General features: G+C 53.8%; 1 protein-coding gene and 1 long non-coding RNA gene across 3 annotated transcripts in view; one reads left to right on the forward strand and one right to left on the reverse strand.

Moving 5' to 3' along the window:
- The window catches only part of NFASC (neurofascin), a 77,034-nt gene extending 52,327 nt beyond the window's left edge, over nucleotides 1–24,707 (forward strand). Inside the window, exons 25-30 of the mRNA XM_060129360.1 lie at nucleotides 337–558; nucleotides 4,055–4,171; nucleotides 5,331–5,483; nucleotides 13,145–13,276; nucleotides 15,532–15,601; nucleotides 19,054–24,707. Coding sequence (XP_059985343.1) covers nucleotides 337–558; nucleotides 4,055–4,171; nucleotides 5,331–5,483; nucleotides 13,145–13,276; nucleotides 15,532–15,601; nucleotides 19,054–19,285 — 926 coding nt within the window. The 3' untranslated portion in view covers nucleotides 19,286–24,707. The remainder of the gene's footprint in view (nucleotides 1–336; nucleotides 559–4,054; nucleotides 4,172–5,330; nucleotides 5,484–13,144; nucleotides 13,277–15,531; nucleotides 15,602–19,053) is intronic.
- LOC132508910 (uncharacterized) lies at nucleotides 14,064–23,190 on the reverse strand. 2 transcript variants are annotated; one of them, XR_009536815.1, is made up of 5 exons: nucleotides 22,006–23,190; nucleotides 19,632–20,416; nucleotides 18,709–19,182; nucleotides 17,056–17,131; nucleotides 14,064–15,895 (listed from the first exon to the last, which is right to left on the reverse strand). It is a non-coding gene; the product is annotated as an uncharacterized LOC132508910 (long non-coding RNA). The 2 variants fall into 2 exon arrangements; XR_009536816.1 differs by lacking the exon at nucleotides 18,709–19,182.
- Nucleotides 24,708–25,632: the final 925 nt, after the last annotated feature.

The following is a 25,632-nucleotide window of genomic DNA, read 5'->3' on the forward strand; positions in this document are numbered from 1 at the left end:
GTGCTGCTTGACCTGGGACTCCATGTCATCCCTGGGGTCTGAGTGATCTGGTGTGTGTCCCGTCTTCATCACGCCCTTGGCTGTGTGCATGCGGGCGCTCTGAGCCACACAGACCATGAGAAGAAAATGAAACACACAGGCTTCATTCTCTTTCCTTGCCATGGTCCTGTTCTCTTTCACGGCGACCCGTCTGACCCAGTCCATCCTGCTCGGGGAGGCTTCTGGTCCCTAAGCTCCGTCTCTTCTGCGGGCTGCCTGCCTTGCACGTGGGGCCGTGTGTCCAGGCTGGGGACGGCCACACCGACCAGACTTGGCTGTTTTACATTTCCCCCTTAGCTCCTCCCACGTCGCCCCCGACCACGGTGGGTGTGACGGGCACGGTGGGCAGTACTGATGCCACTGCTGCCACCACCGAAGCCACAACAGTCCCCACCATCCCAACTGTCGCACCCTCCACCGTCGCCACCACCACCGTCGCCACAACTACTACAACCACTGCCGCCGCCACCACCACGGAGAGTCCTCCCACCACCACCAGGACTGAGATTCAAGAATCCGGTACTGCCCGTCATCCGTGCTCCTGTCCCTCCAACCACAGGCTTCCTCAGATGGGGGGGGGGGGCGGGTCTGAGATGGTGCTGGTCAACACCTCCCTTTGTTTCTGCTTTGAAAGCACAGGAGACTAGATTCTCTGTCTGGTGGCCTAGAGGCACAGAGCACCCGCCCCTATGGTGGCCTCCACTGCTCAGAGCCCCTGTCCTAACCTCGGATCCCTGTTCTTTCACAGAGGGCCCCCAGGCCCCAGACTGTAGGGCTGCCTCCAGCCACATGCTGAGGGATCAGCTTAGGGCTGAGCACTCCAGAAGGCGGAGAGTGGGGAAGGAAAGGGCCTGACACTGGCCAACCAGCCTGAGAAGGCTTCCTGTCTCCGCCATGACGCCCCAGGCTTGCAGCAGAGGGCTGAGGAGTGGGGAATGGCCAGCCATGCCAGGTTCTGTCCCCAGAGCCCTGCGCCTCCCTTGCACCTCTCCCCGAAAGGCGCACTTATAGACTTTTCTAGTCAGAGCTTGCAGGAAATGGCATTACCAAGGAGTCCTGTAATGCCACAGAGTGCTCTGTGGCTCTCCCCACTCATATTCCCCACACCCCCAGATATACACACGGAGGGAAAATCGCAGCCTTTCTAGGGGCCCATGGTAAATAAGAATCGATCCCAGGGCTGGCCTGCTGAGCCTAGAGAGTGTGCTGTTCTTGCATCGCGCAGCCAGGCCAGGAAGCTCTGTTCTTCCAGCATGAGGAGACCCCCTCGGGAATCCAGCAGTACTTCTAAGAACTGACATCAAACAGTCTTATTACCACGGAGGGGAGGGCCTCTAGCTTGTGGAGCCACAGGCCAGCTGTAAAGCACGATGCAGCCGGCAGGGCTGGCAGGAAGCACCCGGAACCCTCCTCCGGCAGCCGTAGAACTGTAGGCCCCCTCTGTTTCCCGGGCAAGTCCCCTCGCCTTCCGAGGCCTCGCTGTCACCCATCCCACCCCTCTTCTCTCAGCACTTGAATGAGGATAGAGGCTTAATGCATGTGCGAGTATCTTCTTCAATCCAATTACATGGAGTTGTGTGAGCCGTAAGGGGAGACACGTGGTACGTAGCTGACATTATGCTCCTCAGACCTTGAAAACACTGATTTGCCTTAAAGCTGCAATAACGAGAATTTAAACAGCGTGCTCTGTAGGGAAGAGTTGGCTGAGAGAAACCTGCTAGGCTATGAGAAGCTGCCATTGGCAGTTTGGTGACTGACGGGTGTTCTTTGGGTCCACAGTGAGGCTTCTTTTGCATTCAGGGGGGCCTCCGTGCCCCACTTTAATGCTCCGAGTTCACAGAAGAGGTGTACCAAGAATGAAGACAGGGAGTGGGTCTTGCTCGTTCTGGAAGGATTGGCCTCGCTGTCACAGAGGAGTAGCCTATGGACTCTCACATGCCAACTGCTAACTGAGCCTGAGATGCTGCGGGGGCCCGGCCACACTCTGACCTTATCCTTAGAGCTCGGGGGCTCCCCTCAACATTCTCATCTCCCTCAACGCAGCAGAGTGGCTCTGTTGTTCAGGATTTTCAAAATGAAAGTTCATCTTTATCGTGTCTTACAACTTAGGACAAAATGTTTCCTAAGTTGACTCTTTTGGGTGGTGAAATGGGACTTTTTCTTTGTCCTTAACTTGTCTTTTTCAGATTTCAAGGGATACGTCTTAAGTCTCACATCCCAGGAGCTGACAGGACAATCCCTGCTTCCCCTCACTTCTTCCTCTTGTTTTTATAGTAATTGATAGCTTTCCTTCTCGGCGCCTGTCTTTGAGCTTTTCTGTTCTTTAGTGATCGTCATCTTGGTCTCTCTAGATGCCAGTGCCTTCTTCCAGCTCCCACCTCTAAATCGTTTTGGTTTCCCATTGCTTGACCTTATCTAATAGTGCCCCAATCTCCATTACCTTTAAGACAGTCAGATTTGGGCCAGGGTTGTATTGGTGGTCAGACTGTCTAAACCCAAATTCTTTGGCTATTTCCAGGGCCCAGGGCTGATGAGGAAAAATCTCAAGTCCCCAAATCATAACTGATCATAATTCATTCCCACTAGAAAGAGCCGTGAGATTCTAAGGAGCTGGGATTTGGGCTGAGTTAAAGCAGCCAGTACAGCGGAAACCTTTGGCAGATCAGTAAAGAAGGCTGCCTTCTGCCCTCCCCACGGAGAATGCCTCATGCCATCAATGGAATCTCTTTCTAAAATGAATCATATTCACCTGGGGCGACTGACAACTGACAAGGTTGTAGTAGAGAAGGTGCTTCTTTGAAGTGGAGACCAGGAGATCTTTTATCACTTCCCCAGCCCTGCAGACTCAGTCACATGTCAAATAGATAATGAATAAATGCATCACCAATGTACTCTATTCATTTATTTTTGACAGGTGAGTCGGTGACAGTGCCCCCTTGCATGCTAATAAACTATAGAGGAGCCACACTTGTAAAGTCTTTGAAATATAAACCTTCATGCTAGTATTCCGCTATTAAATCTTTGCTGGGAAATGGGGTAATCAGACCGCTGGGATGCTTGAAAAATGATTACGTTTGAAGATGAGTGCCATTCTCCTGTCCACAGGCTGTAGTTTCAGACAGGGTGATGGCTTTGATAAAGTAGCTCCCAGCTCATAGGAACTAGATAATTAATGTCTTCTGTGTTACACAGAGATCAGGCCTCAAAGATACAGTGCTGAGAAGGCAACAGAGCAGGATTCTTCTGGTATCTGGACCGCTGAACGTTGGGTGTCAAGAAGGAGTTATCTCCTCTGGTCCCCTCTAGCTCATGAAAGGGAGAGGAAGGATTCGTACTGTCTCTGCTTGGGGCCCTGGGGTTTTAGGCCCCAAGTCCCCTTAGAGAATCTGAGGCCATTTTTCAATAATTCAGCATCTTGTTGACCAAGAATGACCCCAGGGGCTCCTCAGACCAGAGTCACCCTTGTAGGTTGCCATTCTCCACCTCCAGTTTCAGGATCCCATTAAGGCTTTCCCCTGTTTGGTCCTGTCCTTTCTGCAAATCTCAACATGACTCTCGAGTGGCTTTTCAAGATACCCTCTCTCCTTCCTGTAGAATGTCTGTAGTTGAGGGGAAAGAGGCCGGCACACCTCTCCCGCCCCGTCTGCATCCTAGCTAATGGGGCTTCTCACTGGCCCCTTTCGCTGCACTGTTCACATCCACGACAAGGGACCTAAAAAGGGAATAAACCCAGGTTAGAGCCTCCAATGGCCTGGATCAAACCCACTCTTTCATTCCTACTCCCACCTATGTGGACACACAGTTTCTAGCTCTCCCTCACATACGGGTCCTCCTGACCGTACTTGCTCATACCTAGCCTGGCTACCAAGGCTGCAGCTTGGAGCTCTGGCGGGCCCTGTGCACAGCCACTTCCTACTCTACCCTTTCCTAGCTGCCCGCGTGTGTGTGTGTGTGTGTGTGTCTACAGTGCTGCCTCCCTCCTCACCACTAACTCCTCTTCTAACCCCCCTACCAGCCCCCGATGAGCAATCCATCTGGAACGTCACAGTGCTCCCCAACAGTAAATGGGCCAACATCACCTGGAAGCACAATTTCGGGCCCGGAACTGACTTTGTGGTTGAGTACATCGACAGTAAGCATTCTGTGCGGGTGGCGGGGATGCCATTAAAAAGATCCCATGCGCTCCCCCAGGCTCAGGGAGGCCTTCCAGCCGCTTCGTTGTGGCTTAATGAAGTCGACATGTGCTCAGGTGGCAGCGAGGTTGGAAGAGCAGACTCGAGGAGGAGGAAGGGGTTTCTGCGGCCGTTAGCGAAGGTCCAGGGGTGCCTTGCGGTGGGGGCGGCCTGGGTGAGGGGCCCTTCGTCCATTTCCTGCCCAGGATGACGGTTCTGGTGGCCCCCAGGTGAGCCAGATCTCACCTTTGCTTGGATCTCCTTAATTCAGGATCCAGATTCTCAGCTGTCTCCCCTAGACAGGCTAGGCCAGTCCAGACTTGGGGTTCAACTGTGCTTTGCTCACAGGTCAGAGACACCGTCCAGGGTCACTCGTCTCAGCTGGTGGCTTGAGCTGAGCTGTTCATTCTTTACTGGAACTGGGGAGCAAGCGTCGAGATGTGTGAGGCTGTAAAGTGTGGTCAGGCTATCTGCCTTCTCTGAGTGAAGGCCCCTGTTCCTGAGGGCTCAGACCCACCATGCTGGCCTATTTGGCTTGTGCTGGAAATCCACCCAAAGCTCTTTGAGGGAGAACAAAGCCAACTCTTAGTTCTCTGCGGTTGGAGAGATATTCACATCCACAGAATACAGAATTCCTAGTTTGGTCCGCACTTTTTCAGACACCCAGGCACTCGCTTCTCCTGATGTGTGAATTCACCACGCAGTGAGAAATGAGAGGGGAAACCAGAAGTGAGAGCTGAGAAGCAGAGGCCGTCTCACCTCCGGTTACCGTGAGGGATGCTGACTGGCTCTCTGACCCTCTCCCGGGTAACGGAGCGCTGGCTGACACCCTGAGAGCTTAAGGAAGCAGGTCATGATGTGCTAAGTGCTTAAGACTGGGGTGAGGACAGAAAACTTTAGGAGAGGGAACAGTGTCCTAGGCTGCAGGGCCATCGTGTAGGGGAGTCAGCATGTGAGAAAGCTGGTGGAGCTGCCCGGTGACCTCCAGGTCTGCAAGACAGCCTGGCCCCTTCCCCCACCCTCCATGCTTCTACCTTTGACAGGTGCCCAGGAGCCTAAGCACTGCCTCTCCAGCTCATCATGCCCAGCCTTAGGCTGACTGAGGTTTCTGTTCCCCAGGCAACCATACGAAAAAAACTGTCCCTGTTAAGGCCCAGGCCCAGCCCATACAGCTGACAGACCTCTATCCCGGTATGACATACACGTTGCGAGTTTATTCCCGGGACAACGAGGGCATCAGCAGTACCGTCATCACCTTTATGACCAGTACAGGTGAGAGGGGATCTGGCCTGGCCTGGCCGTCCCCTACAAGCATGGGGCATGTTGTTCTCATTGTCGGCTTCCTGCTTGTCTCTTCTCCTCGGAAAGAAGACTCATCCTCCCATTTCCTCACCTTGCATGACGTGGCTCGGCTCTTCTTATGTGTCAGTCTGCAGCTCCCCGGAAGACAAAACGAGCCAACAGTGCATGCCAGTAGATAGGAAACCATGCTTCTGACCCTGTGGGGATGAGTGGGATGGCAGGGGGGAACGGAGGCGTTGTAGAATGAGGGCAGGGGAGGCCACCTGGCCTCCCCTGTGCTTGAGCCACCAGGGCTTGGTGTATATGCAGACGTGGTCCCCGCGTGTGGGTCTGGGGGCAGTGTGTCCCGGAGGCACAGGGGCTTGCTTCTCGCACGTGGGGTTAGGGGATAGGCCATCCAAGGGTCTTGACCCCAAAATCCTCCCAGGAACCAAACCAAGGATCAGCATGTATGTCACTGCCTTGCCACTGTCATCTGTTGTTTAAACATTCGAAAGTGTGTTACACAAGTTGTTTTGGTTTAATTTTGCCCCAAGTTTGTCGTGGCTTAAACGTAGTTGACCTTTGGTCATACTGGGGAGGGGAAGAAGCTTTCTAATCCTAAAAGAGCTCTGGATCTATCAGGGCTGTGGATAGAGAAGCTTCTTCACTTGTACCAACTGGGGCTCAGTAAAAGGTACAAGGTTCAGAAATCTCTCTGTTGGTCAGGGTGGCTGGCAGTCTGGAGACCGTGAGGACACTTGCTTCTCTGTCTGTGTGTCTCTTTAAAATCATCCAGGCAAGCTAGCCAAGTGGCCAGTTTGCTGAGTGTGGGGAAAGAGACTGAGAGCGGAAAGCACCAGTCCCTGCCTCAAGGCACATCCTAATCAGATGCAGGTTACTAGACACAGGATAAAGGAAAAAACACAATGATTTATATGAACTTCTGAATGTGGACTCAAGTACGTATTACTCTCCCTGCGCCTGGCTTGACGAGGCTGATCTTGGTAGCTTGCATCTTGAGAGTCACTGCCCATGTGTATGAGGGCCTCACTCCACCCCTGCTAGCCTGGTGTCTCCTGATCTGGGTGTCCCGGCCCCCTCCCTGTGTCTCTGCCTGTCCTGTGCATGCCCATGCCATCAAGACTCGGGGAGTCTGAGAGTCCGGCTGCCTGCTTGAGGCTAACCAGGCCAACTCAGGCAGGATGTCCGTGAGCAGCCCGGTCATCCTGGGAGCCAGGCCAGGGGACTGGACAGTTGACCAAGCAGAGCAGGTGGCTGGATTCTGTCTGACCCAGTCGGGGTCCCAGGCTGTTGCTCACCAGTGCGTACATTTGATTTTGCTCATTACAAACTTGAGTCCAGCACAGGGGCAGAAAGCAAAGATGAGATTTGAGGATAGCGTTCCATCCTAGGGATTGCAGCAAAAGCCAGCTCAGCCTGCTTTCAGACTTCGACTTCTCCCAGAGCTGAGCCCTGGGACTGTGGGTGAGGGTTGGGGAGAAAGAGCCAGAGCAAAAAGGACCAGCCCCTGCCCTGGGGTATGTCCCAACCTGCTTTGAGATATGAAACATGCACTACAGAAAACTAATAATAATCATTGGTAATACACTTCTGAATATTGACTCAGGTGTTCATCTCTCTTTTCCTGTGGTTGCTATGGAGAAACTGGTCCCATAACTTGCTTTCAGAGTGATTGAGGCCTTCAGCACTTGCATGTTTCCCCAGTTCCTCCCAGTGCAAGCTGGAGAGGGCAGGTATGACCCTCGCCCTGAGTACATACAGCTCACTTACCTCCCTGGCTGGCTGGAAATGACTGTGTGCAAACTACATAGAGAAGGAAAATATTTCCACTTTCTGAAGTTCATGTGTGTCTGTGAGTGTGTGTTCAGATCCTTTGAAAACACACAAAGGAGTGGCAGGACTCCAGAGTCAAGTTCACACAATGTCCCAGGTCCCTGTGTCTCATCAACGTAAGTGATCATCTCTGGGCCCAACCACTAGTCATTTAGGCAACCACAGGCCATCACTGTAGTCTATAGACTCAAACATGCTACAGTGGTTCAGGAAGGAAATGGAAGAAAACCACAAGGAATGCTAACAAGCTCCCTGACTCTCACCAGAAAGATCTCACATGGGAAGTTAATCACCAATTCTTGAAGCTTTTGAAGCCAAAGAGACCCGAGGGACCACAAACACATAACCCTGGACTCCAGGAGGCCTGCCAGCTCTTACATCCTGGGGCAGGTGGGATGGGGGGCTGACGGGGGCCAGCGAGACAGACAGCAAACTGCCTTAGACCTCAGGGACTCCGGGAGGAGGGACATTAGGGGACCTACTTGTATTTGGCCTCTTTCTGCTGTGTTTGGGAGAAACCCAGGATGGAGCGAGGTGAAGATGGAAAGGTGTAAAATGATGCTTAAGTGAGAGCAGCCAAGCTAAACTGCATTTGAAGAAGCCCAGGGGCTTCCCTGGTGGCGCAGTGTTTGAGAGTCGGCCTGCCGATGCAGGGGACACAGGTTTGTGCCCCAGTCTGGGAAGATCCCACATGCCACGTAGCGGCTAGGCCCGTGAGCCATGGCCACTGAGCCTGCGTGTCCGGAGCCTGTGCTCCGCAACGGGAGAGGCCACAACAGTGAGAGGTCCGTGTACTGCAAAACAAACAAACAAAAAAGCCCATCCCTGTCATACTTGTTCATCTGCCCTATTTCTGAAATATAATTTTTTTGCTGACTTTGAGTGACTGGCCTCTCTCCAATGGCCAAACCAATTTCCTCCTGATTAGAGTTCGGAGTTATGGGAACTGTCTGCCTTGCAGGTGAATTGCCCGTTTCTGAGCAGGATTGTAGGGTGCGGTGTGGAAGGCACACAAAATATGGCCTCTAGGCCAGAGTAAGAGTTATTAGGACCTGTGTGTCCCCAGTGGACGGCTGCTGATCTGGCTTCCGTTAGCTACAGCAAAGGTGGTGAGTGTAAATATACCCTGGTCTCGGGATGTTGCTATTACTGTGTCCGTTAGGGATCTGGAAACATGTTGAACGGATCGATTAAGAGTGGTGTTAGCAGACAAATGTAACTGCCTTGCAAAAACGCCTTATTCCTCTCAGAGTCTGTGTGTGGGGTCACATTGTGAGTGAGATCACGTCCTAAATTTCTTTTGGTTCTTGAGAAACTGAGTCATTTTGATGGGGTCTGGTTGAGCCCACCTTACCCCAGGTCCCACTGGGTTTTTGGTCTCTTTGTTTGTTTTTGTGTATCATTGACACTGATTAGTTTTAGGCGTACAACATAATGATTTGATCTATGTATATACTGCAAAATGATTATCACTATAGGTTTAGTTGACATCTATCACCAAGCATAGTTACAAAATCTACTTGGTTTTGAACAGCCTTCTGTGTCCAAACTTCACAGAAATTTCTTTGATCTTTTCAGTGAGGACTGAAGGTAACATTTGAACTTTACGTGAAATGGAAATGGAATGGAAAGCTACATTTAATTTCTAAATTGCCCATATGGCCACTTTCCCTGGTATTGTGACTTTCTCTCCCAAGAGAAAGGAGTCTCGTGGGAGACGGCTATCAGCAAGATGGTGGAGCAAACAGGTCACTGCAGACATTCAGACCAACTTCTCTGCAAAAGGTGGTGACCACCATCCAAACACAAGTTGAAGTGGCTCCTTCATCCCAGTGCCCAGGTGGCACGTGGTCAAGCCAATATCCATGTGACCCTCCAGCTGTTATCAGGAAAAAATGCAAGAGACACCCCAGGTTAACCATAGCATATTAGGATTAAATTGGTCATTAATCAATAAGTAGTCAATGACTGCTTGTTAGGTGACCAACATCATGCTAAGTACGAGGGGGCCCAAGGAATCCCCTTTTCTCAAGCCTTAATAGTATCATTGGACATCAGAACGCAGGAAACAGAGCAATTAAATGTTACGTTGTGCAGAGTAAATAGGGGTGAAGTGGGGGTTCAGAGATTGGTGTGAGCTGGAGGAATGGGAGATTCAGGAAGGAGGGGGTACAATGTGGAAAGGTGGAGGGCAAGAAGGGTGGCAGTCCAGGCTCTCTGGGGCAGGATGGGAAGGATGCAGGGAGGGGAAGACCAGAGCACCTGGCATGATGGAAGTGTTCTGGGAACATGATAACATGATGTGTCATTGTATCCTTGGGATCTGATGGACACTGGGGTGAGGGGACTCCTTTAGAATGGTGCAGTGACATGAATATAAGAGACATTTTGGAAGGAGTAAAATGATAGCCCTTAGAGATGAGTCGTGAAGCCACTGGCAGAAGCATGGGGGCAGGAAGGGGGCAGAGGGACCGTCCAAGGAGATGTCAGGAGCAAGCCCTGGGCTTACAGTGTAGGACAGGCTGGAAGGACAATGAGAGATGAAAAAAGGATCACCAGTTGGAAGGGCAGGACTGGAGGGCAGGTGAGAGTAAGAGTCAAGGGTGTCGAGGTAAGTCTGGGAAAGATGCCCTCAGTGATGGTGGATGAGCGCTGAGTACAGAGGGGCTCGAGGTTGGCGTCTTGGGGGCAGAGAAAGGAGTTGGCAGGAACTGGAGATGATGGAAGATCAAAGAGTTTACCTAGGGCTTCCCTGGTGGCACAGTGGTTGAGAGTCCGCCTGCCGATGCAGGGGACGCAGGTTCGTGCCCCGGTCCGGGAAGATCCCACATGCCACGGAGCGGCTGGGCCCGTGAGCCATGGCCGCTGAGCCTGCGCGTCCGGAGCCTGTGCTCCGCAACGGGAGAGGCCACAACAGTGAGAGGCCCGCGTACCGCAAAAAAAAAAAAAAAAAGAGTTTACCTATAAGAGGACAGTGCATGCACTAGAGCCAAAAAGTCTGCCAGGTTCCTCAAGGGTTTTTTGTTTTAAGATACAAGGAGCTTCAACGTGCTTAACAGCAGAAGGGAGGAGATAGCACAGAGGAAGAAATTGAAAATGCTAGAGTTTTCAGAGATCCTTACAGGATTGAGCCACCAAGGAGGTGAGGCATTGGACACAGAAGGAAGGGACAGTCGTGGAGGCTGTGAGGTTTCAGTGGTCTCCAGAGTGGGGCAGGTGAGCTCGACACCGAGACACTGACTCAGAGAGAGGGTCACATGGGGGCAGCGAGAGGGGGAGGGGGAGCAGTTGGGAGGGGCAGTGAGAAAGGAGTGGAAGGGTGGCCAGGCTGCAGAGAAGGTCCAGTTGAAGTATGACTTAGTGAATCTGTGAGGGGCCTGGGTCTTCATCTTCCTCCAGCAAAGCTCAAAGCAAGCACAAAAAGATGCCATAACTGCCAAGGGGACCCACAGCGGGCGACTGAGTCGCGTGCTGGAATGGGTGATGCAGAAGGGAGGGCAGCGTGGAGTTTGAGGGAAGCAGAGACCCCATCAGGCCAAGAGGATGAGTGGACTGAGCGAAGGGAAGGAAGTCAGGAAGCAGATCAAGTGCCTCTATGTTCCAGGCTGTGTCCCAGCACTGGGGGGATGACAGTAACCCTGACAATCCCTCCTTCAAGGAGCTTACTTCTGGGTGGAGAGATGAGAGCGGAGTAGTGAAGAGCACAGACTCGAGCTGTGACGGCCAGGGGTCACAGCTCAGCTCTACCACTTACCAGCTCTGGGCCCCTAAGCAAATCACTAACCTTAGTGCCTCAGTTTCCCCACCTGTGAAATAGGGGTAATAGTAAAAATCCACCTTATGGGGTTGTTGTGAGGATTAAATTAGATAATCATGGGAAAGCACTTGGAGTCGTGCCAGCCCATAGGAAGTGCTTATGGGTGTAAACTGTTAGTAAGATAGCAAATGGTTATAAGTGCTATGAAGAGGACAAATTCGAGCCCTCGGATAGAGAGTGGCTGGGTGGGGGAGAGGGCTTTTGCCTTAGCTGGGAAGTTCCAGGAAGGCCTTTCCGAAGAGATGACATTTGCTGAGGCAGCCATCTGAAAAAAAGAGCAGCAGATGCAAAGGCCCTGGGGCAGGAGTGGGAGTGGCCAGTGTGGCTGGAGTGTCCAGGGTGGTGGGAGATGGGACTGATGGAGCCCAGCAGATCAGGATAAGGAATGGACGGTTTTTCCTAACAGTAATGAGAAGCATTGGAGGTTGAAGCGAGGAAGTGATCTGATCCTGCATGGGGTTTAGGAAGACCTCTCTGACCCTGTGCAGGAAATGGCCTTCGGGAGCGGGAGCGGAAGCAGGGATGGGATTTGCCCCACAGCGTACCTGGATCAGGGTAGTCACAGCCATGTTCCCATGGGACTCAGCTGCTTTCCATCCCGGGCTGCCTGGGCAGCCAGAGCACAGAGAGCGTGGAAGGTCTTGTTCATCAGTCTTCATTGTTTATTGAGACCCATCTTGGTGCAGTACCCTTGGCTAGATGCTGAGAACGCTGTAAAGACAGTTTCTCTGCCCAAGAAGAGCAAAGGGTAGACTGCACCCAGACACGTGCCCCACAAAATGGTGTGTGATGCAGACCCTAGAGTACGGCACGGGCCCAGGGTCCATCCTCTGTGCCTGTGCTTCTCCCCCGAGGAGGCCCTGAGCTTCGGTTCTGGCTGCGTGGCTCTCAGCACTCCTGATGTTGTCTGGCTCTCCCAGAGGCCGCTCTGCTCGCTCTGCTGGCCCCAGTGTTACCCAGGGTCTGTTCTGCCCGTGATCCTTCCTGTCCTCCACGTCGTGGTTTCCGTGGAAGGCTGCTTCTTTTGTTCTCCAGTCCATAGAAAGGAAGAGGGCAAGTGACTCCTACCCACCCCACCCCTTCTGATCTCTAACCTTAGCCATTGGTCCTCCAGGACACCGTCAGATCTGCTTCTGGTCTCCAGGCCCGCCCATCCGCCCCTCGCGTCATGAAGGTGTCTGCCCACTTTGAGACAGGTCTCCACATGTCCAGGCAGGGACAGCGAGGGGCCTGCTGTCACAGGGGTCTCCACGTACGGAAGTGGTCTGGGAGAGGCAGCATGGGGTGTGCTGAATGCACAGCCCTGGCCCTAACCTCGCCACCGGCCCGTCTGGGCTACCCACACAGGGGCTGTCTTTGCTGTCAGGGAGCCCACAGTGCAGCTGGGGAGACACAAGGAAGCACGGGGCATCCTGGAACTGTACCCCACCTGCGACCCACTGCCGGGAAGCCCGACTGGCTTCAGGGCCGTACTGGTGGGACAGGCCGCCGCTCTGTGCCGGTGCAGGCCTGCGAAGGCGTTCGTTCTTCCAGGGGTTTTGCCATGTGACCTTGTTCCCTGACGGGTAGCGTGCCGGCTCACCCCTGTGGCTCATTCGTGGGAAATCATAGTCAACCCCTGGCCTTCCCTTATTCCCCGCCAGGCTGTGCCCAGCCATCGGCTTTGCAAGAATGCCACGCCTCATGCTTAGGAAACTTCCCATCCTAAAGGGCCTGTTCAGCCTCCTGCTGCTTATTCTGCTTCCCGTACCCCTGTCCTGTGCTTCTTTTCTGACCTTTTGACCTTGACTTTTACATTATTTTCTCTTTGTCCCTGTAGCAGGGTAGGGTAGTTTGGGCCAGAGAGCTGCTGGGTGGTACCGTTAGGCTGCAGGAGCAACCTGGACATGAAATAACTGAAGTTCTTCCCTCCCCTCCTCACCTTCTCCCATGTGAACCATTCACCACGTGTTTGCTTCTGGCCCCCCCCCCCCGCCAGCCTACACCAACAACCAGGCGGACATCGCCACCCAGGGCTGGTTCATTGGGCTCATGTGTGCCGTCGCCCTCCTGGTGCTGACCCTGCTCATCGTCTGTTTCATCAAGAGGAGTCGAGGCGGCAAGTACCCAGGTAAGAGGTGTCAGAGGAGTGGGCTTGGGGGACAGGGCCAGCGGGCTTTCCTGTGAGTCACCAGGTCCCCTGCCAGCTCCAGGAGGCTCCCCCCTCTCAGGGAGCACAGTCCTTGCCAAGCTTGGACGTACAGTCCTCTTGCCTGTTCCGTGCATCTCAGAGTTGCCAGAAAGCACTTGAGTTAATTAAGTTCGCCTGAGGTGGGGGGATGGAACAGTCCAGGCAGCCAGAGAGGAGATGGAAAGAACCCTGGCTCCCATTAAGAATGACCTTCCCTCCCCTTGACTCACCACCCATCTGCTCAGTAATTGGCTTTTTTCAGCCTGAATCTCATTAGGATCCTATGTCCCAGTGAAGTGGGAAGGAGAGATGCATTTTCTGGAACTGTAAGAGAGAGGCCGGAGTGAAGAGAGGTCTGGATGGAAGAAGCACATGCATGAGAGAGGCCGCAGAGCTGGGCTCTCAGCGTGGCTGGGTTGAAATCAGATATACCAATAGAGGGTCAGATGCTCCTACATGAGGAGCTGGCAGAGGCTGAGGGGTGGGTTGCACTGAGAGGGACCCCCAGTCCTTAAAGGGCTTTGAGCTTTTCTTGAGTCCCAGAGCAGTATTTCTCTTCTGTGGCCTGAAGATCCTCCAGCCCAGACAAACCAAGGTCAAGGACAAGGACCTCTGGCTTTTTTGTTTCTGGAAATATTGACTGTTTTTCAAACAGGGATGAGAAAGCCATCTGTCTGTGATGGAGTGGGTAGGGTGACAGGAGACAGGATAATGGATGACCCTGAGAGTGAAAATCCAGCTGGATTGCACAATGAAATTGCTCCCTGCCCCCAAAGCCATTGCCAGACACACCCCATGCTCCCCAAGTGCCGGCTTCTGCGCATCTCTGTGAACACATCCTCCTCCACGATCCCCTAAAACTTAAAGAGAGAGGAGATTCTGTTTGATTTTCTTCCCCTGGCCCGTGTGCCCTCAGACCCTAGGATTCTAAAGAGTTATGCCTCTCCTTCAAGTCAGGGAGGGCAGGAAATTATACTTCTTTATTGGTGAATGATGTTTTCTTTCACTTTGTTGTGCTGTGTTGGGGCTGGTTTTCTTCTGTAAGACAGAAAGGCAGCGTTAGGAGAAGGGCAGCCTTTCTGAGCTTACCCTCTGTTCCAGGTGGAACTGATGCACCTGAGAACTGATCAGATAAACTCAGCCTTCCTCTGCCCATTCCAGAAAGTTCTTCTTACAGCTAATCTCCTTTCCTCCAGCTCCAAGGGAAGCCCCCCATCCATTAGGAAGATGAGTGAACCAGGAGCCTTGAGGCCAGGGCTTCAGTCTCCACCTTAAACTTTAGTTGCTAATTAGTTACGTGACATCTTCAAGGCCTCAGCTTCCCTCCCCTAAAATAGGGGTGATTATCCTGCCTCATACCTCAGGAAGAAACGAAGTCACTCACCTCAGTGTCTGCTGTGTGCCAGGCTCTGTGCTGGGTGCTAAGGATACTAGAAGGAGAGGTGACCCCTCCCTCAAGGACAGTGCAGCTGGCATAGTAGGAGGATCACAGCACAAGACAGGGCCTGGGAGGGACGCTGACACATCACAGAGGAGGTGTGGGAAGAAGGAGTCGCACAAACAAGTGAGGTCACAGTTAAGAGAGCACCTTCCATTCCAGAGGTGTGTGTGGCGTGTCCTGTCTGCCCAGGGCACTCTCTTAGGAGCTTTGAAGAAACACACAGTCCCCACCCTCGAGAAAAGAACTGGCATTCTGTTACAGGCAAAATAAATGTGCACACATAATTATAACAGGGAACCAGATTAAGAAAGGTGCCAAGGAATTCCCTGGTGGTCCAGTGGTTAGGACTCGGCGCTTCCATTGCAGGGGGCATGGGTTCGATCCCTGGTCAGGGAACTAAGATCTAGTATGCCGAGTGCTGCAGCCAAAAGAAAAAAAGAAAGGTGCCAAGGATCGCATCCATTTGGTGATTGGAGAAGACCTCACGGAGCGGTGGTGGGGAGCCGGGTCGGGGGAGATTTCAGTTGTCAGTGGAGATATAAGAAAAGCCCCAGTGACGAGGAGGAGGAAGCAGAATTCACTTGGCACCCAAGCAACCGTGGGAGGCAAGAACAAGGGGGGCATGGATGGGGCCTTGTTAAGAGGGAGAGTCATGGAACCCAGAGGCGGCTTCTTTGGCTGTACTTTGGGGCCCCGCAGAGCTCGAGCACGCTCAGTCATGACGTCTGTGTCTTTGCTTCCCTTACTGACCAAGTGCGAGAAAAGAAGGATGTTCCCCTTGGCCCTGAGGACCCCAAAGAAGAGGATGGCTCCTTTGATTACAGGTGCGCGATCTCCTTGACTCCTGTTCACACAGAGCACCCCTTGTCAGGTGGGTTCTCCTCACCCCCCCTGAGGCAGCCCCCTTCCCTCAGAGCTGCTCAGCTGGGCTGAGACGCTACTGCACGGATGTCCTCTCCCATCAGGCTGTCACCTCCGCCTCTGTGACAGCACCCCCCTACCCCCGGGGATGGCACGCACTGCCCAACACACACTCATTCGATGAACAGCATTTCATTCATTCAACTGCACGACTCCGATTTATTGCATCTTTGTATGTGTGTTTCCACCTTCTTGCTCTGAAAGCGCACCCAGGCCCCCCTTGCTGTGAAATGAGCTCTGCTCTCAGCTTGCTCTCTGCCTACACCCCACCTTAACTCCGAAGATGATGACCTGGGGAAGTTGTAATGTCTTTAAAACTCAACTAGGTGAGGGATGAAGGGGGCGTGGGGAGGTGTTCTAGGCCTTTTCCTCAGGAACTAGAATGACTTCTCTGGGCTGCAGCTTGGAATAGGCCTTGGAGAGGCATTTGGTCCAGTGCCTGTGTCCCAGATGAGAAGACCAAGGCCCAGGCTGGGAAGTGACCTGGAAGCTTCCTGTGCTCTCCACTCAGTGAGCTAGTGCAGAACTGGAGAGCCCAGGGGCCCAACGTCCAGCTACCGGCGTCCAGCTACTGCCACTGTCCTGTGCCCATGCTCCCTCTCAGATCTGGACGGGCCTTTGTGTCTGGCTTAACAAAAGTTGTAATCTGTCCATTTTATTGGCAAGTATGCTTTGAGTAAAGGAATGGTGCAGGGTGAGTCATGGAGGTCTCGTTCCCAGGCCAAGTGCAAAGGGAAGAAATGTTCTGATTGGAGCCCTCCTTCCCCACCCCCACCAAGTCACTCTCTGGGGCCAGGTCACCCCATCCTCCTCTGACCTCTCATCCTATCTTGGGCCTCCGCCACTCTGCCCATCTGCAGCCTCTCAAACAGGATCAGATCAATGGGCGGCAGAGCCTCTGCCCACACAGGAGCCCGTCTGGCGGCTTGTAGACCCTGTCTATCCATCCAATTCATGCATCCCCAGGAGCCTCTCAAAGAACAAGCACGAGAGACCCCTCCCCAGGCTGTCCTCAGCACCCTTGGTGGGGCCCAGCTTCCCCATGGGCCAGGAGCTATCCTCTGGCCATCAGTTCCAAAGGCCCTGGGCCTTCTCTCCCCAGCCCTCAATGCAGCGTGAGGAAGGGTGAGGACCTCCTCAAATACAGGGCCAGGTAACCTGCGCTATGAGAAGCCACTTCCTCAGGTACCTCTCCTCCACCAGACACAAAAGCTGTTGGGCGAAAACACCTGCCTCACCACCCCAACCCCCTGACCCACCGACACGGAGGCTGGAGACACATATACTGGTGCACGCACGCACGGGCTTCCACACCACGCACACACACGTACACACACACGCGCACGCACATACGCACCCCTTGGCTTCGGCTCTGGGGAGGCCTGCGGCATCCATCCTAGAGCCCCCACTTGGATGAGTCCAAGAGTCCGAAACTGGGAAAGGGGAGAAATTAATACATTAGAGGAAAAACCAAGTTTCTGGGCGGGACAGGCTGGGGGTCTGGCTCACCCTGCTCGTCTGGGACCTCGCTGCCCGAGCACCTCTCTGGTGTGTCTCTCTCTGCTTCTCTCTCCCTTGTCTGCCCACCTGGTCCTCGAAGGTCTCCTGGAAGGTAGGCTAACAGGTGGCTGGACCAGGGGGCCACAGTCATTGGGTTTCTTTCAGGCTTCCCTTAGGAGAGGTCTGTTCTTTCCAGACCTAGATCCTCTTTCCCCACAAGAACCTGACACACTAAGGACCCCTCCCACCCCCACTGGGCCACCCTGTTCAGTGATTGCATTTAGCTTGGGGGCCTGGAATTCCCGAGAGCCACATAGACACAATTGTCACTCCCTTGCAGGGGGAATGGAGGGCGCTGGGGAGAGGGTGCCTGTGAAAAACACTGGCAGGTAGGGTAAGGAGCCTGGTCATTAGAATCTGCTGGTTCTCAAAATATGAATTCCACCCCCTGAACAAATACAGCATAACCCCAGACACCCACTTCCCTCACTCAGCTGCCTCTCCCACAGCACTGCCGTCAGAGAACACAGTTAAGCAGGGTAACGGGCCGCATTCACTCAGCTCATGGGGGCAGTGGGCTAATAGCTTTCCATCTCCTGACGCCTAGGTCCTCTGGCTCCCGGCCCTCCCCCGACAGCTGTCTTTGACCAGCACTGCGGTTAGAAGTGAGAACTCACGGCCCACTCTAATGGCAACTCAGCCGGTGGTTTGCCACAAGCCCAGGAAGGGCTAAGTGTGGCCTGGGCAGGGGAGTGGGGGCGGGGGGTGTCTGCTCAGACTGCCTGGCACCGCTGTGGTCCTGCCTGCCGGGACCCAGATGCCCACTGCTGGTCCGGCTGCCCCCTGCCGGGACCTCGTCTCCTCTGAAGTGCAGCCAGCAGCACCTGGTCCCCGCCTCTGAGCCTAGAAGAGCCAGGGGAAGGGATGTGGTGCCTGAGCAGATGCCGGCCCACTCGGGGTATCTCACTTCCTGGGGGCACAGCAGGCACCCCAGTGGGTAGACGCCACTTTAACTACCAGCTCTCCTTGCATGAGAGGAGCTTAAGGGCAGGACCTGGGGCCTCAGAGGGGGGCTAAGCTGGATCCTCTGAGCCTTGCTGGTTTTGTCTCAAGTTGCTGGCCCCTCCTATCTCATTTGCATGTCCCTCCCTCCTCCCTCCATCACTTGCGAGGCCTGAAACAACAGCATCTGTTTGTGGATAAACCAGAACTGAGAGGAACACCACCAAGACAAAGAAGGGGAAAGGCAGGGAGAGGTTTGTCCCTTTAAGGCCCAGACCCTTGCTTTTTGTCAAGAGCAGAGTCTTTCCAGAGCCAGTCACAGATCACAGAGAGTCAAAGCTAGTTGAACCCTCTTGATGGAGGAACTAAGGCCCAGTAAGAAGGAAGGGCTTTCCCAAGGCTGCAGAACCACACAGTGACACACATGGGACCAGAACTCCAAGTCCTTGACTCCCCTTCTTTGACCTTTCCTGTCCCCCTGGTCTACAAGCGGCTGGCTCTGCCTCACCATGGGGTGGCGTCCTCTGCCTGCTTCCATCCCGGAGAGCGACCCAGCTTCCCGGAGAGGACCCCAGACCCGGCGTCCAGGAGCGTGGGTCCATCCCAGCTCCGCACCAGCTTGCCCCTCGCCTGGGAGACGATGCTGTCCTCTCTAGGCCTCAGCTTCCCTTCTGCAGAACTGGCCGGACGGGGAGGGGAGTGAGGGCTGGTCTGGGCCATCCCTGAGGTCCCGTCCTCTCTGAGCTGTGTGGTACGCGCGCCTGGCAAGAGGCTGGAGGCCTTCCTCCGCCCGGCCTGGGTTTGGGCTGCGCTGGGTGGGCCAGCCCTGACTCTCTGTCCTCTCTCCATCCAGTGACGAGGACAACAAGCCCTTGCAGGGCAGCCAGACGTCCCTGGATGGTACCATCAAGCAACAGGAGAGTGACGACAGCCTGGTGGACTACGGCGAGGGCGGCGAGGGACAGTTCAATGAGGACGGCTCCTTCATCGGCCAGTACACAGTCAAAAAGGACAAGGAAGAGACAGAGGGCAACGAAAGCTCAGAGGCCACATCTCCTGTCAACGCCATCTATTCTCTGGCCTAACAGAGCCCCCCAGGCACAGCCACTACCTTGCAAGTAGAAGGAGGGGAGAGGGGGAGACGAGCCACTGCAGACCTACCACGAAGCCGCCACCACCTTCAGGGACAAGGGTACCACATGGGAGTCTGCCAAGCTGTGAGGACCAGTGACCACCCAGCCAACCGCAAGCCCCCTCTCGATGACCCCCCCGGGGTGCCACCGGTGGGCGAGCTGGAGCCATGGCTAAGCTCAGCTGGAGGGAGCCCAGGTCCCTTGCTCAGCCTCACAGCCACCCCCAGCCTCTACCCACACTGCCTGCCCTTGACCTCAACACACACACTCACCAGTTTCTGTTGGTTACGGTACTTACTCATTGTCTTTATTTTTGCTTTGTGGGTCTTCTCCTCCAGACCCGACATCTCCATTTTCTTTTCCTTTTGAAGAAATGTCTCTGGAAAAAAAGAAAGAATAGGTGGATTCTCCCCCAGGAAACTTCAGAGATAGGCGAAAAAAGGATTGATCCGTAAACGAACATACAGAAAAGCTATAGTATTCAAACCGCAGCTGGGCCAACGTATTTCCGAAGGATGCCTTTCTCGCCAGATGCCTCCCCTGGCCCCCAACAAATCCACCTCAGCCTTGTCAGTTGCTGAGCTGGGCTTGGCTCCTTTCTGGAAAATGACAGTATTTTTGGCAGGGAGAGGGTAAGCAGGCCTCCTTGCCTTGCTCTGGTGCAGTTGGGAGGTGGGCTTACCTCTTGCTCCTGGCTCTTACCCTGCCCCTGCCTCTGGAGTGTCTGAGACGAAAGCTGCAATGACTGAAGGAGTTTAAGGAACAGGAGCGGGAAGGACTTCAGCTGCAGTGACTGTGTACCTCAAGTAGAGGAAAACCAGGCATCCGTCCCTAGGGAGCTGTGCCCACCTCGAGAGAGAAGGAAAGGGCTAGGTTTGGACTTCCTGCCTCCCCATCAGTGAAACTCAGGATGTGGGAGAGAGGACCACACCCACTGCATCCAGAGAAGAGGGTGCCTCCCACCTGGTCAGGGTCTGTGCTGCTGCCCTCCAGGAGATGGACCCCTGCGATGTGAAGGCTGTGCTGGTGTGCTTGGGGGTGGAAAGCACTGCTCCCCCTTTTGTCTCTAGCAGATAGCAGCTCCTGTATGATGTTGAAACTGGTGTTTTATGGCGTGTGGATGGGGCCCTGCTGCCCCCAAGACTGAGCCGGTGTGTCCTTTCCTTAGGGTATTTACCTATCAGGAGACCCCCCCCACCACCAACAGTGCTGTAAAGCCTGGCCTGGGAGTGCTCTTCGTATGCCTTATGCAGCTCTGACCTGTCCCTGCAGTTCCCAGGTTCCCAGCTCCTCCCTGCAAGCCTTGAAGCCTCCAGTGACGTCAGTCTCAAGGAGAATGGGGCGGCCTATGCAAGCATCACAGCAGAACCAGAAGCAGCCACTCAAAGTGTGCCCCGCAGCCCGTTGCCCCAGATGGAGACACTCGCAGACCTGCAGTTCTCTGAGACCCAAGGCACTGCCTTCACGCTCCCTACCTATTCCATTTTGAAACCAAAGGTACCTAGCCTCAGAGAGAGAAAGAGAGAGATCTAGAGCCTAAGAGTAACCCTTCAGCTGTTGCTGCAGCTAAAGTCGGTTTCAGGAGGGTGAAGCTGACCCCCAGGAGTGGACCACCTGCCACAGACACAGCCTCTGATTGGAGCCTCCAGCTTCTTGCCAGGCGACCTGGGCAGGAGCAAGGCTGTGTCCTTCAGAGACATTATTAAAGCATCGTTTGCCACATGTTTAAGCCGCAAAGGTATTAGCAATGCTTGCATCACTTAATAATCAGTCAGTTGAAGGTCAAGCCCATAGGCACACCTACTCTGTCTGCAGGTGAGAAAATGTAGCCCAGAGCTGAGCCAGTTATGTTGTCTGAACCTGAGCGAGTAACTGTCCTTTGGTCCAAGCCGTAGCCAGGTGTGCTGCCCGGAAGCCTGGGGGGAAGCTCTCTCGTGATGATGGGGGACAGGGCGAATAGTAGGGGACTAGGGAGCCAGCTCAGGGGTCCCCTCCCCTGCCTTTCCTCCTCCACCTGCCTGGGTACTGCTGGGCATTCCTGTAGCCTAGGGAATGTCAGGGAAGTGTGCCTGTGAGCTGCATTAAAGGACCGGCCTTTCCAGAAAACACTCTGGATCTGAGCAGAGCAGTCAGTCTGTCAGGCCCTCATACCATATTGCACAGGACGCACTAGTAAACTCATTGCACCGGAAGTAAGCTCTTTGGGCAGGATGGACCGTAAGATGTCACGCCCGTCCCTCTGCCTCCGGAAAGTCCTCCACACAACTGATGATGCGGGAAGGGCTGACAGTCGTGGAACTGAGTCTTGGGACAGAGTGGCATTGGTTGGCATTGGTTGGCACTGAGTGCTTAAGCCGCCAGTGGCTCCAGGCTCAAAGGGAAGAGCTTTGGAGCGGGAACTTGGTCCTGAAGACTGGTCAAGACAGGGGCAGTCCTGCTGCCTGAGCCTCTCTTCTCTGCCCCTTGGGCCAAGTTGCTGAACTTGTCTGTATTTTGGTGCCTCTGTCTCCCCTAGTCAGTCCCTCCTTTGAAAACCTGTCCCCACGTGGGGGCATGGGCCCAGCTAAAGGAGCGGGGAGGCCAGTGTCTGGGGAGAGCACCACTGCAGGGCTGGGGGACAGCTGCCTCTCACCTTGCCTGGGTCGTTGTGAATGGGACCCTTCTTTCCTTACCTTGCTTTTGGGGAGATGGTTGAGTTTCAGCTGAAAAGTAGCCACTTCCCTCGTCCGTTGCCTTCGCCCTGAGGGGTCAGAGGCATTTGGTCTACCCCCTTCCTGGCAGGTCCCAAGGTCTCAGTCCCAAGGTCCGAGAGGCTGCTGGCGCCAGTACTAATCACCCCGCAAGGGGACCGCTGCCTGGGCCCAGACAGTGCTTTCATGGTTTCCGTGCACGCAGTTAGCCCTGGAAAAGGAGTGGGAACAGACCCACAGACATCTGTGGCTTTTCCAGCTGCTGGACTGCCTCCCTGCACACAGCCGGCAGCCACACCGGCACCCTCACAGCAGACCTAGTGGCAGGCGCCTTTGCAGGGCGGCACTTTCGGGGGAGCAATCCAGATTACGACCTTGTCTTGAAGAGGATGAGTCCATAGCCAGGCCCGCTGGAGATGAAATGTGAAGGGCTGTGTGGGGTGCCGTGCACAACTCAGGGCAGGGGAAGGAGGCTGCCCACGCTGGGCCCCACTTGGGCAATTCTTGGAGGCAAAACCAAGAGAGACAGAGTCTGATCCGAAGGAGAGCGAATTTCCCCCAGGAACAGCACAGGCAGCAGCTTTTTAAGGCTCCTGGGGCTCTTTGCCGTATCAGAGCCGAGTCACAGAGCATCCCAAACAGCCCGTGTGACGAGAGCCGTGGGGATTTCACACACTCTTGCCTCAGTCTTTGCAAGGCTGCTCCACTAACACGCTGAAAAGGCGAGGCTTCCTGGGCTCTCAGCTGGTGGGGCAGGTGTCAGGAATCACTTCTCAGCGGGAGGGCACAGAGCACACTCCCCGCCCGTGATACCTCGGTCACCACTGCACCAGCCCCTGCCACACACACACAAGCCCGTGTTGTAGTTCGTTCCACCCAGCTAGGTCCACTGGAAAGAAATCACCCTGTGGATCCCAGTTGATCTTTACATGGTGGCTTAAGAGTAGCATATAGGGAGATCCCTGATTAAAATAGAAAATCAGAGGAGTCAAACGAACGAAACAAAGAGCTTGAAATGTCAGGAGGACACTCAGTGCCCCGGGCAGAGCCCAAATCCTGGGCAGCCCCTCCTTGAAACCAGGCAGGGGCCACCCCATGGGAGTTCAAGCCAACCTTGTGGCTGTCCCCAGCCTGCCCAGCCCAAGCCAGGGCAGTGCCCTTTCCTTCCCTCCCCTACTAAGAACGGGTTCTGAGAAGGAACAGAGGGAAAGGAGGACAGCTGTCCAGGGAAGCCACCAGACCCCACCACCCAGTATCTCAAGCCACACCCAAAACCAGTGCCCCTCTAGCAGTACATTAGTATTAAATGGATGTTTTGTAATGATAAGGATGGAAGTGAAATAGGTACAAAGCTGTCTAGCTTAAGACAGGATCAGATCTCAGCATGCAGAAGGATCACAGAGCTGATCTGATTGAAAGTACTCATCGTAAGCTAAAATCCAGGGAGGTAAAGGGACTTGCCCAAGGTCACACAGCTAGTAAATCAAGGTGAGGTAGGGCTTGAGCTCAGGCCTTCTGACTCCTTGTTCAGTGTTCTTTCATCTCACTGCAGCTGCCGCCTTGGGAGCAGTGGTGTTACTTAAGATCTGGCCTGCTGGTTCACTGTCTCCCACGTCTCTTTCCACGTCTCCCACATCCCCATACACCTCCACAGATGAAATCAGCGGATTTTTCTGAGTCCCAGATCAGCCAGTCTGTGCCAGCCTGTGGTGAACCAGCCGTGCTGTTAAGGGGAGACCCAAGCCAGGAGAAGAGAGTGACGAGCTGATTGGTGTTTGTCACCATGAAGCCTAGAGTATCCCCTAGGGTGGTGTCTCTCGCTTCGTAATGCATCGCGCCCCCAGCATACTGTGTCCCTCGGAAGAGCGACGGCCGCGGGGTGCCGAGGGGCAGCAGGGCCCATGGAAGCGCCCTCCCCCCCGGGATTCGCTGGGCTGGAGGTCAGCACGTGTAAAGACTTCAGTGAAGCAATAAATACAAAAATCTGGGAGAAGAAATCCAGAATTTTGTGCACTTCTCTGTTTCTTTTTCAAAAAGGATGCAGATCAGGTGACCCTGTCCTGCTCTCCTTTCTGATTCCCAAATTCGACGTCCTCAGTCAGTGTTGTCCCTCTGCCCAGCTCCCAGCTCTTTGCCAACCTCACATCCTCCTGCACTGAGCATCAGTTGTCTGTGGCGTGGCCACCTTCTGTCCTGGTCCCACCCTCACCCATGCTGGGCCCTGGAGGACCTCTTGCCCTTCACCTCCCTTCAACACACACATTTTCCAGTTTGTTCCTTTCAGTGGGGAAATCTTTTCCGAATGTCTCCATCCCTTCCCACCTACCCACACACCCACCTACCCACACACCCACAAATTGGTCTGATCTTTTCTTCCATTGGCTAAATATTTAACTCACCATGGCACACCTTGTTTTAACCCCTCTCACATCGTGTTCTTTCCTTTTTGCGAGTTGTTTTGCATTAACCAACGTTGTCAGTGACAGATGCATATCTGAGGGTGTCACGCTCGACCTTCAGCAGGGAAGGCTTCTGGGTCGTGAGGACCATCTAAATATGTGGACTTATAAACGACTGCATGAGCAATGAAAAGGCCAAATTATTCAGAATTTTTTTTGAATCACTGTAAAAAAAAACTGATTTCTTTTGTATAGAGAACACTAAACGTATAATAAAAGTTGTTCAAAATGGACTCTGGCCATGTAATTTGTTCATTTTCCTCAGTGAGTAGAAGAGGGATGTCTGGGGATTAATGACAGAAATGAATCATGGGGTTTTTCATGGGCACCAGACAGCATACCCAGAAATTCCGCGATACCAGCCCCCATCTTGAAGTTGGTCTTATCTTGGAAAACTCATTGGCACAGTTAGTGTTTTCAAGGTAGAACGAGTGGTATAGGAATGTGCTCAGCCATGGAGACACCCCTGATTCAATGCAAGTGACATGTGCTTGTGCACAACCACCTGTTAAAAGTGCCGTGTTGGGATGTTGGGAGAAGGAAAGGAATGTGCAGTGAAGCTCTGCCTCCTAGCTGCTCCTCCTTTGCAGCCCTGCCCGCCCTGAGATGTGAGAACACTGGCATATGCCCCGCCTTGTGCCTGACACAGAACAGACATTTCATATCGTTGAAAGGATGAATAAAACTGCTTACAACAAACCAAACCCCCCTCTTAATAGACTCAAAGGAATCTCAATCTCAAACAAGCGAGTAGAGAAGAGAAGGAAACAGAGAGGGCTGTGTTGGTTAGGGACACCGCTCAAGTTTCACCACGCCGCCTTTCTTGATACTTTGGCCTATAGTTGTGCACATTCCCCCTGAGGAGTGGCTGAAGACCGTCACCCAGGCAGCGTGAGGATGCACCCAGACACTGCAAGCCCCCTCCCTTTCCTCAGGTTAGTGTGGGGAGTAGAGTGGTTCTGCTTGTGTAGAAAGATAACTAGTGGTTTGTAGGCAGTAATGGGAAATGAGGGCAAAAAGATCCCCCTGCAAATGTAGACCCAAATCTCTCGGACAAAGAACCGCAAAGTAACTATCCCAGCCACCTGTGTTTATTCTTCCTTCAGAAAAGATCGTTGACTTGAGGGGTTATTGCTTCATTAGATTAAAA

This window comes from Lagenorhynchus albirostris, chromosome 2 (genome assembly GCF_949774975.1).
Source record: "Lagenorhynchus albirostris chromosome 2, mLagAlb1.1, whole genome shotgun sequence".
Taxonomy (NCBI): Eukaryota; Metazoa; Chordata; class Mammalia; order Artiodactyla; family Delphinidae; genus Lagenorhynchus; species Lagenorhynchus albirostris.